This window comes from Glycine soja, chromosome 19, assembly GCF_004193775.1.
Source record: "Glycine soja cultivar W05 chromosome 19, ASM419377v2, whole genome shotgun sequence".
Classification (NCBI taxonomy): domain Eukaryota; kingdom Viridiplantae; phylum Streptophyta; class Magnoliopsida; order Fabales; family Fabaceae; genus Glycine; species Glycine soja.
Genome location: NC_041020.1, coordinates 15,353,836 through 15,379,923, shown reverse-complemented (window position 1 = coordinate 15,379,923; position 26,088 = coordinate 15,353,836). Strand labels below are relative to the sequence as shown.

General features: G+C 34.7%; 2 protein-coding genes across 2 annotated transcripts; one reads left to right on the top strand and one right to left on the bottom strand.

The window, feature by feature from the left end:
- Positions 1-13,063: 13,063 nt before the first annotated feature.
- LOC114400881 (F-box/LRR-repeat protein 4-like) lies at positions 13,064-14,897 on the top strand. Its single transcript, XM_028363542.1, has one exon. The coding sequence runs from the start codon at positions 13,243-13,245 to the stop codon at positions 14,635-14,637; it is 1,395 nt and encodes a 464-aa protein (XP_028219343.1). The 5' UTR covers positions 13,064-13,242; the 3' UTR covers positions 14,638-14,897.
- A 9,715-nt stretch (positions 14,898-24,612) lies between these two features.
- Positions 24,613-25,857, bottom strand: LOC114398623. Its single transcript, XM_028360798.1, has 5 exons — positions 25,543-25,857; positions 25,323-25,461; positions 25,166-25,230; positions 24,871-25,005; positions 24,613-24,789 (listed from the first exon to the last, which is right to left on the bottom strand). Exons 1-5 carry the CDS (start codon positions 25,855-25,857, stop codon positions 24,613-24,615), a joined length of 831 nt encoding a protein of 276 aa, XP_028216599.1.
- Positions 25,858-26,088: the final 231 nt, after the last annotated feature.

Sequence of the window (26,088 nt, the reverse complement as noted above, 5' to 3'; positions counted from 1 at the left end):
AATCTCACATGGTGACTTCCATCTATCCTTGAATTAACTAGCTAGCATGGACCGTGTTGGTTTTCTTTCGAATGTGTTGGCTGTTTTGGTTGAGCAACAGTGTGATGTGGTCGATGCGAAAGTTTGGATTAACATGGCCGGATAGCCTCTTTAATCTATGTGAAAGACTCCAATTCTGGGACTCTTATTAAGGACTCTTAGAGAATTAGTACCATTTGAAGCACCTTTGAGAAATGTTTTAAAGGGTGATAATGATATGAGAGCAAAAACTTTTGTCACTAATGTCGTATTGCACGTCGAAAGAAGACTCCACTAATGATGTACACTGACCGTGATTATTAGAGGAATCCCATTTTCAAGTTCACTTCTGATACTCCAATAATCACCGTCCAAAATTGGGCAGAAAGGGGTTATTCTGTCGTCAATGTTCAGTGCAACGATTAAACTTTTATTTGATGTGGTGTGCAATTTGACAGACATGGAGTATGCTGTGTTCCATGCCACTATTAAGACAACAATCGACCAAGCGTATATCTAGTAATTATTAGACATTGAACCAATGAGTCAAAGTAATTTCCACTTGCATGTTGTTTATTGGCATGAGAATTTATGTACATTCTTTAAGAATTTGTGATTGCAATGAGAAGCAACAAAAAGTGAAGAAGTGTTAAGGAAATGTGCAAATGATGTGATAATGATATGACATTCAAATTCTTAAAAAATAATGTATTAACATGATGAAAAAGGAAATGAGTAAGTGATGAGGCAAGTATAATTTATTTATATAATTTATAAAATCATTACAATTCGTATTAAATGATTCCTGAAATCAAACTCCATATTGATGCTCATTATGATTAAAAAGATCCAAAATTAATGATTTTTTCATAATTATATAAATAACTTATATAAGGATTTGTATGTATATTAATTGGTTCGTTGAAGTTTCTAGCTGACATAAAATGCTAACGAGTTGTTTTGATGTTTCATCGAAGTCAGTCAAAATAAGCACATGTGAGATGGCAGTGAAATGAGATATCTCTATTAAGAACAAAATGTGTTGATGTTGGCCAAAGGTCCAACCAACCGGCTTCTTGCAACACCACCTGCTTTATATACCAAGTGAATTTCCTGCCAACCATAGAAATATCAACAAGTTCCATAGCTTCCAAAAAGCCATTGAACTCATCCATTTCCCTAGACCCATCCACTCTAATGCTTCTCACCCCTCTCCTTTTTCCTCCATGCTTCTAATGGAATTGAAGTCCCCGGTCATGCACCATAGGTGTCTCCATAGGTATTTTGTTCATTCACTAAATAGCCCATAATCTTCTCTTCCCCACTAAGTCACATGGAGAGTACACATTTACAATGAGTATTGGCTCCTCACACCCATCCATATACCTCTCAGTCCCAAGGAAACATTACCAGCAAAGGAATTTAGTACACTAAAATTTCATTTCCCCCAATAACACAACAAACCCCTTATTGCATTCACCATCAGATATTCTTGCCATTCAACCTCACTATCCCCACATAGCACAACAAATCTTCTTTCCCATATGCAGTCCTTTGATTAAATATTGTCAATTTTTAATGCAAATTTCATTGAGAAATAAATTAATACATATACCCTATAATGTTGTGTTTGGTTTATAATATGAAAATAGAAATGGAAGAAATTTTTTTGAATTAAAGTAGGATATAAAAGGTGTGAATCCCACATGAGATCCACCAAATTTTTCTCTCTATTTCTCTCTTTCCTTCCTAAACCAAACACACCCTAAATATCATGTAAAATTATTATTACTATGCTAAAAAATAGTCTTAATTATTCAAATACATATAAAAATATAAATTGGGGTTTAATTACACAAAACTGAAGCAACTAAATTTTTCTAATGGAGGAATACTACATAAACCAAACATGTTCATAACATAATAGAGATAGAGAGGTCACTTAAAGTGAACGTACACTAAAATAATTTTATAATGGTAAATCAAACACACATTCAATCGTTACTTTTCCATAATAATGTTGTGTTAACTTTCTTTCATGGGTACTCTAGTGAGAAGATGCTCGATCGAACATTAACGTTTATATTCCACTTTTTTTTTTACCAGAACAAATTTATTTCATTTCATTCATAATAAAAAAGAGAGTAAAATTTAAAATATACTAAAAAATATGGTTGGTAGCATAAAATATAAGGTTTATATTTTACTTATGTCAAGAAAGGAACTAATAACCATTGAAAAAGCAACAAGGCATTTATCTAATGTTCCCATATTCGGTAGCTGAATCACAAGCCAAATGCACGAACAAAAAGCATATTATCATTCTTGTAACCCAGGAACGTCCTATTCATTTCATTGATTGGTGATAAAGATAGGATTTTAAATATTGTTATTGATGCACTTAATTGGAATCCACGGTTGTGGTGTTGTTTTCCAGGATTGCATTTTCATACCAAAAGTGATTGGTATCAACAATCCTTTTTTTTCTCCACTTTCTTATCCTAAATTAAAAAAAAATTAAATTCTTTAATGTTTTTAGTATTGTTTTTCAATCATAATTAAAGTTTCAATTAATTAATTTATATTGTTGTTGAATGCAAATCTCCATTATGTAGATTATTGATATAAAAATTTCTTTTAATTAGAAAAGAATACATCAAAATTAGTTTTATTTTCCATAGCGATATCAAAAATAGTTAAGAAGCTGGTCTGTAAGCAATTTTTTTTTTTTTTGGGTTAAAGTTGTATGCCTCGCAGAGTTGAACTCAATGTTATAAAAAGATAGACTTGCTAATTATTATATAATTGTTATTCGTATAAATAGACAGACTTACACTATATATACTCCTAAGACAAGGGTCATTTTTTTAGATGACTTAAACTAAACTTATTTAAACATAAATACAAGGGTCATTTTTTTTTAAATGACGTGCAGGAATAATTGGTTGAACTAAAAATTGAAGTGAAAGACGAAGCCAGAGACAAAATGAAATGACTGAGAAGAGTCTGAAAACAACACTAACGTCAAACGTCAATTTTCTTGAATAGAAGGTATACCTGCCGTAGCTGATCTTATGTTCTGCGACGGTGTTTTCCCCTGTTATATAAATATATTTTAATCATTTTTAAATATTTATTAATTAGTACGTTATGCAATAAATATCTTAAATGTCGTTCAATATTATTAAGAGGAAGCTACATGTTAACAATTTGTACGAGATTTAGTATGAACGAACACATAATTCTAACAATTAGTTATCAAACAAGTTTGTTTTCTGTTGGTTAAAAATTGAATAAAAAGAATGAAAAAAGAGTGACTTGGTAAAAATCATATGGTGTCCATGCTTTAAAACTTTCGTCACCTTTCACGCAAAACAAATTCATATTATTAAGCAATTTTATGTAAAGAGTATAAATGGTTTACAAATTTTGGTAGACACTTCTAATGGAAAATAAATTTTATACCATTAAATAATTTTTTATTTGAAAAAATAAATTGCTTGATAATACGATTAGTTTTACATGAAATGACGAACTTGTAAAGTATTGGTACCTACCCTGTAATTTTTTTCAAGTCCCTCTTTTCTTTACTTGTTTTATTTAATTTTTCATCAATAAGAAACAACCAACAAATATTCGTTCTTATTCAATAAATGTTTCAACTTATTTCAGAACCGATTTGAGAAACTTGTTATTTGTACTTGATTTTGTAGAAATATTTTCATAACTTATAACATTCCCCTATGAATAAGACTAGCAAAATATTTTAAGCCATGGAATATTCATATTTAGCCTCTATGAGTACATTAAAAAACAATCTTTTATAGAAAGATATCCATGGAGAAAAAAAAAATATTCAAAGAATAAATATGCAAAGAAAGAAGAATTAATTATACTCAGAACAATAAAATTTAAGAAAACAAAGATATATATAAAAAAAAATTGAAGTAATTGTACTCAAACAATAAAAAATTAAATATAAAGTAATTATATGTGAATTAGTTTAGATAATTTTTTTCAAAAAATAATTGTAAGAAAAATAGTAAGATTAATAAAATTTATTTTACAAGTTAAAATTTTAATTGTAATAGATTTTTTCATTTAGTTTCTCCTAAAACAGAAAACAGAGATGCATAAATTTTTTTATAAGAAATTAATTTATTGTATCTTCTTTTTTGTTAAGAACTTCATACAAATTAACCTATAAGTTTATTAAATTTCACCCTGTTCTTCGAGAATGAATATATATATATATATATATATATATATATATAGTGGGTGCAAATTATAAAAAAATAAAATCAGTGAGTTCAATTATATAAATATAAATAAAATAAATATAAAAATATAAAATTTTATTTACAAATTTAGTCAATTTTAAAAAATGAGGGGGTGCAAGTGCACACCCTCAGACCAATATAGGTCCGCCACTGCCACCTATTTATTTAGATTTCATTCTTGTTTTGAACTTGGATTCCATTCCACCTCTAAATGTTGGTTTAAGCATATTTTTGTCTCTTTGGAATTTCAATAATCATTGTTTTAATTGAGTATTTTGTATTTATGTAGAGAAAATATTTTCAAAGGAAAGTTAATGTTAGTAATAGCATCTTGAATTATAAAGGGAATGAGAATAATTACACGCAAACACACAAACAAAGAGATTTAATGAGGTTTGATAAGTATGTCTATGTCCTCAAGAGAAGAACAATTTCTTTTTCTTATTAATAAACAATGGGGTTACATCAAGATATATATAATATACGCGTACATTATCTTAAAACCGCATACATTATCTTAACTCATGTACATTATCTTTTATGTGTACATTATTTTAACGTGTACATTATTTTTATGCATGCATTATCTTATTTTAATCTACGTACAATATTATGCATTTCGTGAGGGCTTTGCCCCTGCACCCCCAACCTACATCGCAACCTAACAACAAGTGGCCCTGACACTTCACTCCAACTTTTCCCTACCTATAGAATATGAGTCATACACAACTATCTCCACCTTGGCCAATATTCAGTCCTATGGAAGATAAACAAGTCCACTTCATAGTGTCCTGGGTTTGAGTCCCATCACATCTAGCACTAAGCAACATTCAATAAGTCCAACATAATGCTTGAACTTGTCAGTTGTGACCGCCTTGGTTAACATATCGGCTACATTATCTAAAGTGTGAATATTCTTGAGCAAAACCTAACCAGAAATCACCAATTTCCTAATCTTGTGGAACCTCACGTCAATATATTTGGTTCTAGCATGATACACCTTATTCTTTGCCAAATCGATAGCACTTTGACTATCACAATGCAACTGAAATCCACCTTGCTCAATGCTACTCTCCTTCACTAGCCCTGCTAACCACACAACTTCTGATGCAATCCTACCCCCCAAGGGCATTGGATAGAAAACTCCAAGAAGATTGAGCTAGAGATGCATATGCAAGAGAAGGCCCTAAGGTTCTCATGAGCCTTAGGGTAGATTTCAGGCTCATGGACTAAGTATGAGCCCACTTATCTTTGTACATATTAGATTAAGGTTTCATTATTTTTGAGCCTTGTATTTAGGGCTCCATAATGTAGGTAGGGTACCCTAGAAATGTATGATTTTTCAGCCCTTGTATTTTATGGCACCTAGACTATAATTTTTTTATTAGGGGTAGTTTTGTAATTTTATATTCATTAAGTGAATATTTGATGTGTGTGTTGGAAAATAAATGTAATTGAATTGGGAGAATCTCAATCCAATTAAATTTTAGAGGGGGAGGTGAGCATTTGCTTGCTACACTTCATTGCCACATCATATAGTCACACTTTGTGCATGTCCTTCATGTTTTACATGCCTCATGACACCTAAGCACACTTAGTGGAGAATCTTGGACTTGATCTTGGATTAGTGGGCTGAATCATATCTAAAATTCACTAATCATATTTAGTGAAATTTTGGTTCCAAAATTTGGTTCCACAAATTCAATTTCTAATTCAAGTGAAATTTGAATAGAAATTCAAAATTTCTTCCAATTTTATGTGACACTTAGGCTATAAATAGAGGCCATGTGCGTGCATTTTTTCAAATTTGATCATTTGAGAATTACACTTCAAAGTTCAAACCTCATTTGAGGTACAAAATTTTGTGCTCCTTCTCTCCCTCTCCCTCCACTCATCTTCTCCTACCTTCAAGCTCTTATCCATGGTTTCCTATGGTGGTGAGCTTCTTCTTGACTCATCTTCTCCTTGAAGTGGCATCTCCAATCATCTTTCTTCCTTCTCCATTCCGCTGCCATGATCTTCAAGAAGCAAATGACTTCATTGATGAAGAAGATCCAAGACCTACAAGCTCCACATGGAGCTACATTAACTTCCTTGCTAGTCTCTACTACTGCTATGTACTCTGCTTTAGTTGTTGACATTGCCACAAGAGACTTAATTATGGACTTCCAACAAACAAGCCCACCTCAAAAAGTAAAGACACACCTTGTTTTAGACCTCGTATCATCTAGATCACCAACATAGTTAGAATCCACATATCCCACAACTGAAGGATCACCATGTTGACTGCCAAACATAATACCATGACTTGTTGTACCCTTTAGGTACCTCAAGATCCACTTCACTGCTTCTCAATGTGTTGCTTTCTTGGGTCATACATAAACTTGCAACCTTGGCTTATAGCATGTGCCAAATCTGGTCTAGTGCACACCATAACATACATCAAGCAACCAACTACATTGGCATAAGGAACCTTTGACTTGTACTCCACCTTAGCACCTATCTTCGGACATTGATATACAAAAAGTTAAAGTGTTTTCCTAATTGAGTACTCACAAGCTTCGCATTGCTCATGTTGAACTTGTCTAGCACCCTCTCAACATAACCTTGTTGTGAAAGCCACAATTGTCTTGATTTTCTATCCTTGTGAATCTCCATCCCAAGAATCTTCTTGGTAGGACCCAAGTCCTTCATGTCAAACTCTTTGCTCAACAATGATTTCAACTCATTCACATAAGACAAATGGTTACCAACAATCAACATATCATCAACATACAATAGCAGAAAAATAAAAGAGTCATCATTAAGGATCCTCACGTAAACTCAACATTCATACTCACATCACCTGTAGCCAATTTGAAGCATATAAGAAACAAACCGCTTGTACCATTGCCTTGGAGATTGCTTCAATCCATACAGAGACCTCTTTAACTTACAAACTAGCCAACCCGGTCCACCTTTACTTAACCCTTTTTGACTGCTCCACATAAATTTGCTCCTCTAGATCACCGTGAAGAAAGGTTGTCTTCACATCCATCTGCTCCAAGTGCATGTCATGACTAGCTACCAAGACTAGCACCGTCCTGGTAGAAGTGTGTCTTAGGACTAAGAAGAAAATCCCATCATAATCAATCCCCCTTTTGTTGTGCATACCCCTTTGGTACTAGGCGAGCCTTGAACTCTTCCCCTTCTTTTTCTGATATTGGAGGTTTCCTCTTGTACACCTATTTGTATCCTATGGCTTTCTTGCTTGCATGAAGCTAAACTAGCTCCCATGTCTGATTATTTTGCAAAGACTCTATCTCCTCCACCATAAACCTATCCATCTGTCTTTCTCCAGGCTGTTCATAGCCTCTTGAAAAGTAGAAGGATCTCCAACACTAGCGATAAGTGCAAAAGTAACCAACTTAGTGATATGAACCTTCATTGCACAAAGGTTGACTTAGGATCGTCTAGGATTAAACCTTGATGGAAAATGTGGAAATTGATTAAGGAAAGGATGAAAAATAAGGTGGTTAATTTTGTGGGTCTTAATAAGGTGGTTCTTGGCATAAAATGGAATAATGAGATGAGAAAACGTAGGTTAAGTGGTGGCTGGACAGAAATATAGAAATGACAATAACTCAAACTACAAGGCTCCAAATGAGGTGATTCCAAAACGAGGTGAAAGGTCTCGTCTTGAAATTCAATTTAGGCTCAAGAATCACTTAATTTGAGTGCGTAAAACGGGAGTTATGGCCACAAGATAATTCTGGGCAGAAGTGGATTTTCTGGAATTGTGGTTTGAAAGAACAAGGTTGAAGATGAAAGGAAGGAAAGAATCACTCTTTCCGGCGAGGGCAACACACAAAGGTTGTGAAAGTCCTTTGATACAGCCAGGGTGTTCTTGAATCACTCAAGAATTTAGGAGAATCACTCTCACTAAGATAAAAGAGATAAACTCTAATTTTCTGAATAAAACTCAACTTGTGTTTATTGATAAAATGGTTTAGCTTATATAGAAGCTTTACATCAGATTTTAGTAATGACCCATTAACCTAGAATTAAAATAACTTAATGTCATTAACCTAGGGAATTAAAAGAACTTAATGACTGAGTGTAACTGAAATTGTGGCAACCAAAAGTCACCCCCAACAGCCAACAAGTCAGTCACCATTTGGTCTCCCAAAAGGCTGATGCCTAGGTTGCCAATTGGGCCCTTATTACAACTTGAACTAAACCTAACTAAAACCCTTTTAGTTGATTAACCCAAAACATATTTTTGGTCAGCCAACTTTACAAGGATTGAGCCATTATTTAGACAAACTAAACACTCTAAAATTGAGACAAAGTGGTGTCATTTAGTCCTCCTCCATTTGGGCCATGATACAATTCACAACCTTGGACTTTTCTCCTTGAAACTTGGGCTTGTATTCAAATAGTATGGACAATACTTGTTGAAGAGCTTCCTTGGCTTTCCTTGCTCTAGCCCTTATCATAGGTCCTCCAAGTCCTTCAAGTGGATCCTTGCCCTTGCTCTTAATCATGTCCTCATCACTTAGCCAATTCTTTAAACCCATATCGGACAACGACTTAATGGTGCGACAATTTCTATCTTTGACAAGATTTTACTCTTGATGTGGTTCATCTAGACTCATTGATCCAAGCTCAGGTGTGGGTATGGCCTCAGGTCTTGGACTACATGGTGCTACCCTCTTAAGAATCACTGGTATTTGCTCAAAGTCCACCTGAACCTCTATGGAGTTAGGGCAAGCTCCATCAGACACTCACATAGTTGTCTCAACTATCTCTGGTAACATGGATTGCTCATCAAACTTTGCATCCATACTGATTACCATATTCCTAGAAATTGGATCCCAAAACTTGAACCCTTTCACACCTTTGGAATAACCTACGAAAACACACTTTTTTGACTTTGGATCAAGTTTAGATCTCTCATCATTGGATATATGCACAAAAGCATGGCACCCAAATATACTCAAATTATTAAAATCAACAGGATTACTTGTCCAAACTTCCTTTTACAACTTTCCCATCTAATGATGCTTGTGGTGATCGATTGAGCAGATAGCACACCATATTCACCGCTTATGTCCCAAAGCCTTTAGAAAGGCCAACTTGCAATCTCAGACATCGGACCCTTTCAGTAAGGCACCTATTCATCCTCTCTACAACATCATTCTATTGTGGTGTTTTTCGTACTGAGAAATCTCTCTAAATGTCATGTTCCTTACAGAATTTTTGAAACCATGAGTCAGTGTATTCTGTGCCATTATCAGACCCCAAATACCCGATCTTTCTGTGTGTCTGGTTTTCCACCTCAACCTTCCACAACTTGAACTTCTCAAAGACTTCAGATTTTTGTTTCATGAAGTACACCTAGACCTTGCAAGAAAAAACATCAATGAAGGTCACAAAATAGTGAAAGCCACCCAAGGATGAATCTCTAGTAGGACTCCACACATCAATATGCCTCATTATCTATAACTTTTAGAATTTAAAAATCATAGATCCAAATCCTCTCCAATTGAAGAAAATGAGAGTCTTCAGTCTAATAAATGTGCACTGTTGATTTAAAATTAACGGTTGACATGAATTTTTTAAAACTTACCGTATCATTAAAGTTACCAAACTAGTTCCAGTGAAACCTCCTATGATTTTGGACCTTCACTTTCGATCCGATGCTAATCCTCATCTTTCCGACACTGTCTTTTATGCACTGATGCCATTTGAAGACCTACATATTGATTCCAACACCTTGAGTGATTCCCAAATGCTTTATTATATAGAACAAAATATTATAGTCGTTTGACCAAATGCAATACTTGCATCTTGTTTTTGGCTATTAGTTTCAAACAATACTATCTATAAAGCTTCATCACATGGCCTAATTGTTTCTGTCCATTGAACCATATCCTGCTCAGGGAGAAAAATTTGCAATCTTTAGTAACAACACTTCATAAGTCTCAAAGCAAATTACAATCTTATAGTCAAATCCTTCTTGAACTAGCTATCACAACTTTCCGATTATATCAATTTTTTAAGGAACATTGTACAACAAATACTTGAAATAAAACAGCACACCCATGCAATTAACACGGGAAGAACAATCAAAGTCTTATGATATGAAGCCAAAAGCATCAATGTCCCATTCAGACAATGCATTTGATCGAACAAGTTGGAGGCATCATCCAAGGAATGGAATTGGACATAAATTGGCAAAGTGATTTTCTTTTTGTCTAGACTGGAGGCCCATGGCCAAGTTTAAGAAGAAATTGATAAAGGAATGGTATTGACTATTGTCAATAAAATCACTATTTACCATCAATTTGTACAAGTGGTCCACACATAGCCATACTTAAACTCAACTTGAATCGTTGTTGTGCCTGTGAAGGCTTACTCCAACACTGCGGTTCTACCCTTATAACTTAAGATGAGGATTGACAAGGGATTGGAGTCAGACAATCTGCACGTCGCCGTAAGTGAAGGTACAAAGGAAAAGTTTCACCATATTTGGTTTGAGAAAAGTAACAAAGAAACAAAATTAGCGATTTAGAGTAGAGTTCCGTATATTTACTGAAACGGTGAGTTTTGGAAAATCCATCTCAACTTAATGTCAAATCAACAGTGCACTTATTAGATTGGAGACTCTCAAGTTTTCTCCAATTGGAGAGGATCCAGATTCAAAAATTATGTGTGTTTTTTCTTCGTCATGTATGAAATCAAGGAGAGAGAATCATCAAAATTCAAAACATTTATTAAGATGGTATAACATGATTGATAAATAATTTTATTTTTTAAGTATTTAATTAAGGGTTGGATTTTTATTCTGTGTATGAAAAAACTAGTTTTTAACTTTTTAGCTGAGGATCAGTTAAAAAAAATCAAAACATTTGGTTGACTGTAAATTCGGTATCGTATGAAACATGGATAAAGCATCTCGAAATCGTCAGGGGATGATTTTTTTAATGTAACTTTTATATTATAACATTATATATTATAAACATTCCACGTAAAAAAAAAAGAAGATAAACATAAAAGACAAACGGCTCTTGTTTAAAACATTCTTTTATCTATTTTCTCAATGCATGAGTTTCATTGTATTTGTATAAAATATTAATTAAAATTAAAATGAAAGCCTCCCTTCTAACCGCATGTTGCTTCTGTGGTTGTGAATAAACACATAATCAAAGAGGGGGAATAGAGCTTTTATTATGATTTAGTGAAGGAGAAAAATGTTAGCATGATTTTGAATATTATTGTGAAAGGTGTCACACACCCAGCTGGACAAGGAGTCATGGCAATGCTATACGATGAAAAATCCACTCGCGTCCACTAGGAAGCGTGAACTACAACACTCAAAACAGCACAAAGCCGGCAAAGCCAACTTTTCCCTCGTACAAAAAATCATCGTTTTGTTGGATGGTGACATATTATAAAAATATTTTGATGGTATGAATTTTGAGCAAGTAGAATTAAGGGTAAATTATATGTTTGTTCTTTTATTAATTTTTAAGATTCATTTGGATCTTTTATTTTTTTTATTTTTTTTTTAAATTTGCATCAAATTAGTTCTTTTGAAATAGTAATCAGTTTTTATTTTAGGATATAAATTTAATTTTTTTTAGATTGATTAGACATGAAAAACTCTCCTCATTAGATTCAACTATAAAAAATCAACCAACTAATATTTGAAAAAAGTACTAAACATAATTAACAATTGTGTGAAAAGTGAATTCAACGAATAATTAAAAAATTATAAAACTTCATATTTATATAGCTCATGATAGTTGTTTTTCACGTGATTTTTTTTTTATCATGTTTATGATTTCTTTAGTTTGAATACCAATTGAATTCTATCATAATTTAGGTAACCAGATTTAATAGGACAAGTCAGACATGTTGAGTAGGTCTAAAAAAAAGTTTAATGTTGTTTCCCAAAGTAAAAAACAATCATTGTTTAAACAGAGTAATTTTAATAAAATAGTTTTTATTGATTCGGCTATAATTATTAAATTTGTCCATGAACAATAATCAAAATATTATTAATTTTTTAAGAAATTTATCTTACTTAAAAGCATTAGTTATTAGTTACTATTTATATTACCATTTCATTAAATATCATTTTTTTTTACTTATAAACAAAATCCAATGTCTTTTTTAATATTTATTTTTGTAGTATAACTTCATAACTATTAACAGCAGCAGAAATGAATTGCTATTCGATGCAAACTTTAATTTAACCAAAGATAAAGGAAATGTCCATTGTGCTTGTTCAGTTATTAATTAACAAATCACAATACTGACAAGTAAAGTAAGCCAGCCAACTGAAAAAAAAAAAGCTAATTGAAATAATGCTTTACAAAATCTAATTTAGAAAATTACATTAAAAACAAAAGAAATGGCTTCTCCAAATTCATTCTAGTTTGAATTTCAATTATGAAATAATAATAAGAAATATTAAAAATATATTCTCTACCCCACTCTTTTAACATTTTTTATTGATTGAAATTTATTATAAATTATAAAATTTTATGAGTTTTATATCTTATCTAATGATTTTTTTTATAATTTTTAATAAATTTTTACCAATAAATAAAAAACATGTTTAAAGAAATGGGTAACAGAATATCTTCCATCACTGCTCATATTTTAAGTGGCACTTATCCTCTCACTTTCTTTCCAATCAGGTTTGTTTGTTTGTTTTTATTTTTGTTTATTTATAACTTTTTAATGTAAGGACGTGACTTCCACGTCCTCTTTACCTGCGTGTAAGCAAGGTGCCTCTTTCAAATTCACTTCTCCTCTTCTCACCTAATCAACCTTCTCTCTCCCCCTCTCGTCAAAAACCAGACCTTGCTAGAACAACAACAACCCGTTCATTTCTCTTCTGAGTTCTCCACACGAACACAACACACACAGAGAAAGAGAATCAGAGAGAGAGATGGTGAACAGTTTATACGACGAACTACTGCAAGAAATCTTGCAGAAACTCCCCTCATCCTCCTCCTCCTCTGTCTCCCTCGTCTGCAAGCGCTGGCTCCGCCTCCACCGTTCCTCCACAACCTCCCTCTCTCTCCGCCTCACCACCCCTCATTTCTCTCTCATCCCTTCTCTCTCCTCCTTTCTCTCCCACCACCCTTTTCTCTCTTCCCTCTCTCTCTCCCTCTCCCCACCCCTCTCTCTCTCCCCACACCTCCTCTCTCTCATCACTCCCTTTTCCAACCTCCTCGCTCTCTCTCTCTCGCCAGCACCCGTCTCTCTCTCCTCCCTCCTCTCTCTCTCCGCCTCCTGCCCCCGCCTCAATTCCCTCCTCATCACCCTCCCCAGGCCCCTTTTTCTCAACTGGGTCACGTCCTTCCCCTGCCTCAAGGAATTGTCAATTACTTTCTCTTCCGACGAAGAAGAACGGGTCAATAGCGACGATGACGAAGAAAGTGATGATTTTGATTCTGATTCTGGTTTTGAATTGGGGTTGGAGAGTCTTTGTTTGGTGGGGATTCGCGGCGACGATTGGGGGGTGGGTTGGTTGTGGAGAAGATGTAAAAATCTTAGGAAGCTAAGGCTTCAGAGTTGCCAGGGGATTGGAGGGTCTTATTCGTCTTTTGTCAAGTGCTTGCAGGGTCTTGAGGAAATTGAGCTAAGAACTTGCAGGAGTGTGGTTTATGCTGTTCTATTAGAGCTTGTGGAGCATTGTGGCTCCTTGAGTTCCCTCTTGGTTCATGATGGTGGCAGCAGAGAGGGGCTGCTGCAGTTCTTTACTGGGTGCAGGTGTAATGTTCGCAAAATCGATCTTCGTTTGCCTCTGGACCTCAACAACGACCATCTCTTGGCGGTGGCAAAGAATTTCGATGGGCTCACGAGCATAAGGCTTCAGAGCTGCTGCCTCGTTAGTGGGGAGGGCCTGAAGGCCCTCGCGGTGGCGATGAAAGGGCTGGAAGAATTGGCGCTTGTTAATTGTGACGTGGTTGAGAGGGAACCTGGATTGCTTGCCACATTGGGGCAGCATTTGAGGAAATTGAGGAAACTCGACTTGTCGCACAACGAAATGTTGTGTGACAAGGAGCTCGTTTCGATGACGGTTTCGTGCGTTCATTTGATTGACTTGAGGGTGAGAGGGTGCAAGAGGCTCACCAGTGTTGCCATGGCTTCCATGCTCAGGAGCTGCAAGCAGCTTCGGAATGTGGATGTTGTGAACTGTTTTGGGATTGACTCTGAAGCTGTTGAGTTGTTTCTTAAGAATTGTTCTCGTTTGAGGAGAATGGAGGTTGAGGGGAGCAAGCTCTCCGATGCTGCGAAGATGTGGGCCTCGAGTAAGTTTATTGAAGTTGTTGTGTAATTGGCATGGAAGGTGGAAGAAACAAGTGTATATTTTCTCTCAATTTTTTAATAAACAGGTATACTTCACAGTTCACACACCTGATTGATGTATTTATGTATTCATGCTTCTGTAATTTATGCTTGGAAATGCTATCAATATATGTGAATAAGGCTTCTAATTAATCTCATTTTGTGGGATCAATCAAATAAAGCACTATTTATATTGATCTACGAAATTGGTGCAAGCTGAAAGAAGCAAAGCAAAAGTGTTTAAGTGTATATTTCTGTTGTTTCAAATAAACAAGCATACTTCACTCTCCTGATAACTGTAATTTGTGTTTTAAATGTGTAGAGTAGTTTCTGCTCAGTGGATTTTCATATCAATTATGTACAGTATTAAGAATTTTCATCCCATTTTGTGGGATATATCGAATAAAAAACTATTTATATTTATGTACGAAAAAATGAGATAAATGCAACATCTTTTTGAGCACTTAATCAGTTTCTGTTGGAACTGGTTTGATATAATGTGACAAACACTATTTACATGCTTCATTTTGTGTGTACAAGAACAAGTTGATGAGTGTGTGGTCCATCAAGTTGATTTTTCTGGACTCATTTAAGGTTTTGACTAGGCCCGCTAGTATGGAAACCAGGATCCAGCTATATGGGTGATGCATCATAAAGTAAAACGGTAACTTTAATTAAAGGAGGATGGTAAATCCCAACTGTAATCTAATGAGGAGTGTGAATCCAGCAAAATTTTAAGTGAGACATTAAACTTTGCTGTTTGATAGGGGAGGAATTGACATGCTACTCTGATATGATTGATAACTTGCACAAAATTGTAACGAGGAAGTGTGGATATTAGGTGGTGGAAATCAATGCTTGACAATTTGTTTATTTTTCTTATTTCACGTGCAATCTGTGCTTAGTTGTGTTAGCTTTTTGGTCTATTATTGAGGATGGTTTTAAGAACGTTGAGGGAAATACATAAGGAAACAAACATAGTTCTAGCATTAGCATGCATAAAGAGAAGAATAAATCATTTAAAGTACTAATTATTTATTGAATTAAATTGCATTCCACAGCCTGTTAAAGCTTGTGGAACGTTTCAAAGAAGTGCTTTAAAACTTAAGCACTCAAAAATGGTCGTTTTGGTCTTTATTGGAGGCTGGTGTTACCTCTCCAAAGACTTTTTTCTCCTCTTTTTGTTTTGTCACTCACCCTTTTGTTTGAAGTAGCTTGCCAAAGTAAATTGCAGTCTATACAGAATAGGATTAGTAGAATAGAAACACTGCAGGTGTAAGTTATTAAAATAGCGCTTAGTGATCACTTAACGTTTAAATATTTTATAGGTTAAAATATGTTTTTTTTCTTTGTAAATATACCAAGGTTTATTTTTCGTCCCTGCAAAAAAAATAGTTATTTATTTTTGGTTCTTATAAAATTATAATATATTATTTTTTCATTTGAAGTTAGGTTTGAATGACTTTAAATCTATCCGAACCTATGTGTATTTTTTTTAAAGTTTAAATTTTACAATGCAATTTTTGAAGTTAATTCACCACAAATTGTTTTATTTTTTTTAAAAAAAATACAATAATTAAAACATGACAAGAACAAGATTGTTTGAAACATTTGTGATTTGGGATTTTGGACGGTGGTGGTGGTGTTGGAGGTGGGTGATGGCGGCGCAAAGGTACCTAATGGGGTTGTGGTGGTGGTGGGGCGATGCATCTGTCTTTTCCGGCTATGATGCTGAAGGCATGGTTGGAAGTGAGAGGGAGAGTGGGTGGAGTTGACAAGGAGGACGATATTTGTTGGGATCAAAGAAAGAGAAAGGAAAAATAAAATGAAGCTACACCCCTGACATGTTCAATTTTTAGTTGAAGACATTAAGGAGGTAGGTTTGGAATCATCTCATCTTTACTTTATGTAAAAATATAACACATTTATAATTTTACATGAACAAAAAATAGATAAATTTTTTTACATGAATTAAAGATAAACTTTGATATATTTATAAGGACTAAAAATATATTTTCCTTATTTTATATTTTTGACTTTTCCTCATTATAGAACTTCAAATACTGCACGATATAAAATTTTACTTTCCCATAAAAACAAAATTTTAATTTTCGGTCGAAGGGAAATTTTTTCTTTTTTATTATCATAAAGGGAACTTTTTTTTTTCTTTTTCTTCGTTATGACCCTTTGAGGAAATAAAAATGGTTTTCTACCATAGCATGCCGTTGTTGAAGTTTGATTGAGAGCAGCTATTGCCATAACTGTTTGTTTTTGGTTTATTAGTAAACTGGTATTTTAATTTGTACAACAAACAAAATAAATATATATTTTGATCTAATTAAAATTTATAATAAATAAATATTTTTAAATATATAAATTATATTTTAAATGTATGTTAATAATTTTTTTGTTATATAACGTTATCTTTAATTATTGAAAATTTTAAAAAATACTAAAATTCAATTTATAAATAAAAATGAAAAAGGATACATTGAAATAAAATAAGTGATCTAGAAAACCAAATATACAAATGAAGATTATACAAATGAAGATTAAAGGAGAGTGATTTGAGATAATTTTAAATTTTTTTTGAGGTAGTTGTAAATTAAATTAAGGCTTGAATAATCTTTTGATCCATCTAAATAAGAGGTTTTTTTAGTTTTTTTAAAGATTTTGTTTTGATTTTATCCATTGTCAAGTAGCAGCATTAAAAAATGATATGACAACAACGTTTGACAAACCTGTAAACGTGATTTTTACGCTGAGGTCATAAACTATTTTTAACAAATAAGAATTTAAATACATAGTATACAAAAAACAATTAAGAGTAACTGTCGTATCTGATTCCTCGGTTTTATGTCATCGGTTAATGCTTTTTGTAACACCTTAATTCGACGTTTACATATATGTAACCTTATTTTAATTTGATAAATTGTTGGGAGTTGCTAGGTGCACCCACTACTTTTTGAAAATGTCAATTTTACCCCTCTTTTTTTTTTCTTTAAATTAATGGCGCCTTGAGTAAATTTTTATGTTTTGTCATTTTGGGTAGTTTTTGCGAGTTGAGAGAGGTCCGTTCTTGGTGGTTTTTGCAAGTTGATCGAGGTAGGTGTTCGATGAAGGTTAAACTGCTTCCGTAAATGTAAACTGCTTCTTATGGAAGAAGTTCTTCCGTAAGAAGCTTACGGAGGAACTTCTTCCGTAAGCTTTTTTGTTTAATTTTTAAAAAAAAATTTGGTTATAAATTTGTGAAAAAATTAATATATATGAATATTAAAATTAATAAATATTGTATTTCATAATTTTGAAATTATGGATAATTGGTATAATATTTTAGGTATAATATTAAATAATTTAGGTGTAATAATTGTGTAATGTTTAATTAGTTGTTAGTTATAGTGTTATATATTTTTATTGTTAATTGCGATGTAAAATCTTTATTTGTTTGAAGTAATTTTTTGCGAAATTAGATGTTTCATAAAATTTAATATTATTGTGTTTTTTTAGTAATTTATTGTAGAAATTTAGAAATACTTAGTTATTACAAATGTAATATATGATAAGGCAAAATTGAAATTATTTAGGTCCAAAATTTGTATTTAGTTTAAGTAAATAATTTAGTTGTTAATATGTATGTAGTTATTATTTAGTCTATTTTTAGTTTTGTTAATATGGTAATTTGTAGGTAGTTGTTAATTTTGAATGTAATTGCTAATGATGCATAATTTATTTATTTGTCGTTAAGATGGACGAATATCAATGGTCATATGACAATACGATGTCTCAAGAAGTTGATATGGATTATGAAAATGAACAAGAATGTGGTGTGAATGAACCACATGTTGATTGTTCGGATGCTTTTAATACTTCTCAAGTAATGATGTTCATTAGTTTGAGTCATTTGATTGAATGTATGTTTTGTATAAAAATTAATATGTCGGGGTTGTGTTGTAGGTCTTTAGTACCCGAGATGATGTTTTGCTGTGGGCTCGATCGGTTGCCCATGAAAAGGGATTTGTTGCAATCATTATGAGGTCTGACACACATACTGGTAGTAGAGGAAGAACTTCATTTGTATTAATTGGTTGTGAAAGGAGTGGTCAGTATAAGTGTAGGAAGAAAGAATTTGTTAGAGGAGACACTGAGAGTAGGGAATGTGGTTGTCCCTTCAGGCTTCGTGGGAAACCAATGCATGGAGGGGAAGGTTGGATGGTGAAGTTGATCTATGGGATTCACAATCATGAATTGGCCAAGTCCTTAGTTGGACATCCATACGTTGGGAAATTGACCAAGGATGAAAAGAAAATTATTGTTGATATGACAAAGTCTATGGTGAAACCAAAAAACATCCTGCAAACGTTGAAGAAGCACAATGCCAACTGTTGCACTACAATCAAACAAATTTACAATGCAAGAAGTGCATATCGTTCTTCCATTAGAGGAACTGATACTGAAATGCAACATCTAATGAAGCTTCTTGAACGTGATCAATACATTCATTGACATAGATTGAAGGATGAAGTTGTGGTGCGTGATCTATTTTGGTGTCACCCAGATGCAGTAAACTTATGCAATGTATGTCATCTGGTGTTTTTTTATAGATAGTACCTACAAAACAAACAGGTATAGACTCTCACTACTTGACTTTGTTGGGGTGACACCAACGGGGATGACATTCTCTGCTGGGTTTACATATCTGGAGGGTGAACGCGTTAATAATATTGTATGGGCTTTGGAACGGTTTCAAGGTCTATTTTTAAGAAACAATCGCCTCCCTGTTGTTATTGTCACTGACAGAGACCTAGCATTGATGAATGCAGTGAAAACTGTGTTTCCCGGAGTGTACAAACTTGTTGTGCAGGTTTCACATCGACAAGAATGTCAAGGCCAAGTGCAAATCTTTAATCGGTCAAAAAAAATGCCTGGGACTATGTGATGGATAACTGGGGTACTTTGGTTGATTGTCCGTCCGAATAGCAATTCGCTGAGTCTCTTCAGAAGTTTCAAATTGCTTGTTCACCTTGGCCAATGTTCGTTGACTATGTTAAGGAAACATGGATTATCCCACACAAGGAAAAATTTATCACAGCCTGGACGAATAAGGTCATGCACCTAGGCAACACAACAACAAACGGGTATTAAAATGTTATTTTTTTTCTAGTAAGGGTTATTAATAAATGGTATTTAATTGTTGTATATTTTTAATGTTTGTTGTGTATTTTAAATGTAGGGTTGAATATGCTTATTGGGCTCTAAAAAGAGTATTACAAAATAGCATTGGAGACCTGTGTAGTGTTTGGGATGCCATGAACAACATGATCACGCTGCAACATGTTGAAATTAAAGCATCCTTCGAAACCAGTACGCATGTGGATGGACATGTATTTAAAAAAACCTTATACAAGAGGCTTCTTGGAATGGTTTCAAGGAAAACTTTAAATGAGATTGCTGCTGAGGTTGAGCATCTACGTTATCTTGGCAACGATCCCTCTTCTTGTGGTTGTGTGATGAGAAGTACGCACGGTCTTCCTTGTGCATGTGAGCTATCTAGGTATATTGTTGGCAGCATCCCAGTGGATTTAGTCCATATGTTCTGGAGGAGACTTTGCTTTTCAGACCAAGGGTTATGTGAGGCCGAAGTCAGCATCAAGGAAGAAATTAAGACCATATCTAAAAGATTTGAGGAACTTGATGTGTGTGGCAAAGTAACTCTCAAGAGTAAACTTCAAGATATTGCATACCTTGATCAAAACTCTATGTGCCCTCCTCCGTCAAAGGTCAACACTAAAGGTGCACCGAAGAAACCGATGAAAAGAAGTCAAAGATCCACAAAGCGTGATCCGTCTTACTGGGAGTATGTTGATGCTTTTCATTCTGTTCAAAGCAACAACTCTTCAGTGAAATGTAGTGCATAATCTTCTGAACCGCCAAAGCCAACAAGGATCATCCCGATATTGGATTAATTTGTGCCATTTATACAGAGTTTTGCTTTGCGACGTTGTGGATGTGAAAGCGGACGGTAACTATGGATATCAGTCCATTGCCGCTTTATTAGGTATGGGGGAAGATTCTTGGCCGTTGGTGCACAACGAATTGATTACAGAACTTGGCAGATGGTTGCATGACTACATCAACCTCTTCGGTGGCACAGAGAGATTTAAACAATTGAGGCTGTCCCTACTTATTGATGGGTTTTCCAAGGTATGTTTTTAGGCTATTTTTTTTAAGAACAAACTTTAAATAACTTAGATGTGTATGTTTGTTTGATTCAGGTTAGTGTGGACAAGTGGATAGATATAATGGAGATGAGATATGTCATTGCATCAAGGTATAGCGTAATCCTTGTATCGTTGTCCCGACAATAAAGCATGACATTTTTTCCTTTTAGAAGTCAACCACCACCCGATTCTTCTATGCACCGCATAATATGTGTTGGTCACGTGTTTGGAAATCATTTTGTTCAGATATATTGAAGATAGTTAGTCTAACTTTTAGAATTATGCAATCACACTTCTCTGGTTCATTGGAGTTAATAATGTTTGTTCACATACAACAGGTTTATTTGAAAGACCGTTGTCCTTTACCGCCTCTAGCGTTGTTGTGGTCAAGCAATTCTTATCCTCAAGCAAAGCAGTGACCAATTCCATATATTAGTAGAATGCAACAGTACACAAGCCTCATGACCTTCAAAAGAGACTATGTCGACCTAAATGAAGACTGAACATGCATTGTTTATCTAATTGTATTCATTATGTGATATAATTTGTTGTAAGCCCTTAGCCAATAAATAGTAAGTAATTGTTGCATTAAGGAATAAATTGGTTGGTGCAACCAAAATCAATTACGCATGTATGATACATCGTTGTCATAATTGATAACACATGATGAAATGCATGCGTATTAAAGTTTGAGGGTGACATGACATTGACTGACTTGACAAGACATTTTGATGCACGATACAACTTGACACCACATTGGTTTAGTAGGAAACAAAAACACGAAACATGTTCACGCATGTCTATTTTTTTTTAAAAGTGAACCAATATGTCGGTGAAAACCATCTATATATATGAGAGACGAAAAACGCTAAAAAATGACACATGAGCTTGCTTTCACATACTCTCCCAATTGTTACACAAAGTATGGCATTTTTAGAAGAAACTAGCAGTCAGACGATTGTCAACTCAAGGTTGGGTTTCATTTTTCCAAATGGATCGATTATTCGCAATGATAGTGGGGTTTACTTCCAAACTTCCACTCCGGTGCCCATTTGAGTACCAAACAGTTGTGATTTTGCAACGCTAAAAACCAGAATACACAATGCCCTTCAACTAACCGACAAACAATTTTTGGATGAAATTCACTACTGGCAGCCATTCACAGATACAGGTAACCAAATTCGCTTTCAATGTATGCAATTGATAAATGATGACGATGTTAACACAATATTAATGTGTAATGATCAATTTTCGTGTGTTGGTCCGATTGAGTTATTATGCATAGTTGGAAGAACACCAGATGGAATAATAAACTTACTTGAACGCATTATGACCCCTACTCATGATGCGCTTCTGTATTACAACGGGAGGTGGAACATGCCATGCCAAAACAACTTTGTAGGTTACGCGTTCACTGGAAAAAATCCTAAAAAATTTGAAATTCCTTCAGGATGTACCATCGATGAACTGAAGGATTTGATAAAATAAGTTGCACCAGAAGGGATTCCCCCTCATGGAATTCATGCATCACAAACGGTAAGGCGATTGTTTTTTCGACAACCAGGTCATTTTGAGTAATTCAGACAAAGTTATTAAATTTGAAATTATTGAGCTAAAAACTAATGATGACGTGCTGAAGGTCTTAGTACAGTCTAACTATTGGAAACAATTTGGGCCAATAGAAATTTTAATTGTTTTTACTAAACAAGTTATGGAAATGGAAGACGACATGGCTACGTCGCTACATGATTGAATGCAAGTTTTATTTCCTAGTTTTTCATGCAAATTTTATTTCTTTCCAGCATGTTAAAGTGAATGTAATGTTTGAATTTGAGAAAAAAAATTGTGTTTGGCTTTTTTTATGATTATTGTAGTTTCTTAGGCAATTGTAGCACACAAGTATTTTTATGATAAGTCTCCATATATCTCCTTCAAAAAATAATCTTTTCAAAAAAGCGTTTCAAACAAGTCTCCATATATCTCCTTAAAAAAAAAGTCACTATATATCATTAGTCTTATAAATGCTTATATGCTAACATGAATAAGAGAGTAGTTCTATTTTCCTTAAGGGGCATTGAATTCATATATTGATCATATTTTTTTAATGATAAGTAATTGTACCAAATGAAAAAAAAAATAAAGAAAAATAATGTCGAGTAAAAAATTAAAGAGGCATTGAATTCATATATTGATCATATTTTTTTATTGATAAGTTGATAATAAATAAAGGACAAAAATGTAAACAAAAAAATTATGGAAAAAATGTAATAAAGTTTAAAAGAGGTAATAAAAAACTAAAAATAATTCATTGGAGGAGAGTTGACGTGTGGCGTGGTCTCATTTGATGGAAGCTTGCTTGTGGTGCTTCTACGGAGGCTGGATCTTTGAGCTTCAATGAGGTCCTTTAATGGTGATTTTCCACCATGGAGATGCAGCGGAAGACAAAGGAGAAGAGGTGAGAGGAGGCGCCATCCACTAGGGAATAAGCCATGAAAGAAGGAGCTTCACCACCAAGATGAGCCTTGGATAAGAAGCTTGGAGAGGATGCTTCAATGAAGGGAAAGAAAGAGGGAGAGAAAGAGAGAGGGGGGAGCACGAAATTGAAGGAAGAAAAAGGGAGAGAAGTTGAACTTTGAGTTGTCTCACAAGACTCTCATTCATCAAAGTTACAACAAGTGTCACACATGCTTCTATTTATAGACTAGGTAGCTTCCTTGAGAAGCTTTCTTGAGAAAACTTCCTTAAGAAAATTTTTTGAGAAAACTTCTTTGAGAAGCTAGAGCTTAGCTACACACACCCCTCTCATAACTAAGCTCACCTCCTTGAGAAGCTTCCTTAAGAAGATTCCTAAAGAAGCTAGAGCTTAGCTACACATACCTCTCTAATAGCTAAGCTCACCTCCTTGAGATGAGAAGCTAGAGCTTAGCTACACACCCCCTATAATAGCTAAGCTCATCCCCATGACAAAATACATGAAAATACAAAAAAAAAAAATCCCTACTACAAAAACTACTCAAAATGCCTCGAAATACAAGGCTAAAACCCTATACTACTAGAATGGCCAAAATACAAGGCCCAAAAGAAGGAAAAACCTATTCTAATATTTACAAAGATAAGCAGGCTCATATTTAGTCCATGGGCTCAAAATCTACCCTAAGGCTCATGAGAACCCTAGGGCCTTCCCTTGAATCTCTGGCCCAATCTACTTGGAATCTTCTATCCAATGCCTTTGCGGGGTATGATTGCATCACCATTCAACCCACCCATTTTTAAAATACTTAGTTATTACACATGTAGTTATCTTTTAAACTGGTTGATATTTTTAATCTTAGAATAATACACCTTTTTTTATTTCTATTGTATAATTTTTTAATTAGGTATAATATTTTAGGTATAATATTAAATAATTTAGGTATAATAATTGTATTTTGCTATAGTAGTGTAATGTTTAATAATTTAGGTAAAATCTTTATTTGTTTGAAGTAATTTTTTGTGAAATTAGATGTTTCGTAAAATTTAATATTATTGTGTTTTTGTAGTAATTTGTTGTAGAAATTTAAAATTATTATGATTTTTTTTGAAAAAAAGTGTTTTATCATACACATACTTTTAGCTTTGAACTTCTAAACATCTTTAAAAGACAAGTGCACAACAAAAATCAATGCAAAAAATAAATTCAATAAAAGTTGTAACCAAAATAATATAACAACTTCAAAAATGTTATCAAATACAATAAAAGACATGTATCAATGATCTATGCGGCGTTTACGTCGCGCCCTAAGACTTCCACTTGAGGCGTCACCCCTAGCAATCCTGAGGCAATCCTGCATGATCTCATGTAACTCTGTGCCTTCAGTGATCATCCTGAGGTTGAGCACACGCTCCAACCTTTCTGCGATTGCTTCACAACCTTCACAAGCATCCTGTGGCAGTAATAAAAACGCAGTTATTACAAAATTTTAAATAAAAATTAATTTATAAAACATTAAACCAACTAATCTTACCACTGAATGTCTAGGGAGATCAGATGCCACTGGAACCTCTGGGATATGTGGCTCGACGTATTCCTCATCTTGTGGGGCAGGTGGATGTCTGGGCTGATCACCTGCCTGGGTCGGTGTGACGAACATATGAGATATCTAGAAAAACCAGTTTATGTAGTCTGTTGATACCTGTCTAGGGACAACACAAATCTCACCCGCAGGTGCTACATGGTCCGAGAAATGCATCCACCTATCGTCTATCTCCTCTAATGACAATGAAGCACTAACAGGCGGCGGAGGGATCGTCTAAATGTACCCGAATTGTTGGACCACCCTCTCTAGTAGAACAAAGACCACAATAGGACCCCATCTCAGCTGACCCTGGAAGTAGGTAATCAGGTCAAAGCCCCTAACTCCTCAGTGGTCAGTGTAAGGCATCCAACACATGTCCGTGATCATCAGAGCATCTAAACGTGCTCGGTACGACACTCCTCTAATCCCCCTCATGTGAGCCTTCGTAGTCAGCCACTGGGAGGCACGTGGGGTCGTCTCAGCATACGCATCATCAGTGACACACTGATGCACACTGGGAAAGTGCTCGTATATCCAGCACTAAAAACATGACGTGAACATAAGATAAAAAATATGTTTACATCATAATCCAATTTAACTTATTACGAACACAACATTTACTTGTAATAAAGTCAAGTACCCAGCCATCTGTCGTGTAGGGGTCTGGCAAGCTTCATTTAGTTGGTCATACATGTGCACCAGCGCCGCAGCTCCCCAAGCATAGCCCCCAGCTTGACCCAGGTCTCGGAAACCCTCCAGATGAACCACATGAACCTTTGTTGCACTCTTGTTAGAAAAAAGAGTGCAACCCACCAAGTGGAGGAGGTAAGCATGGGCTGCTACAATCCACCGTCGAGCATGGCATCTACTCTCATAGACCTCCCGAAGCCAGGAAAGTCGTACGTATGATGGGAAGATGGAGGAGTGCCGCCACATCGTCCAGGGTGATCGTCAACTCTCCTACTGGAAGGTGGAAGGTGCTGGTCTCCCTATGCCACCTCTCAACAAATGCAGATATAAGTCCAGGATCGCCAGTGACTACAGAACACCTGATCAATGGACTTAATCCGGTGGCTGGCACTAGTCCTTCTATCTCAGGCGCTGGCCTCCCAAATTTATCAACCTTCCTACCATGGGAGGCCAACTTCAACTCAGGTCATTCCTGAG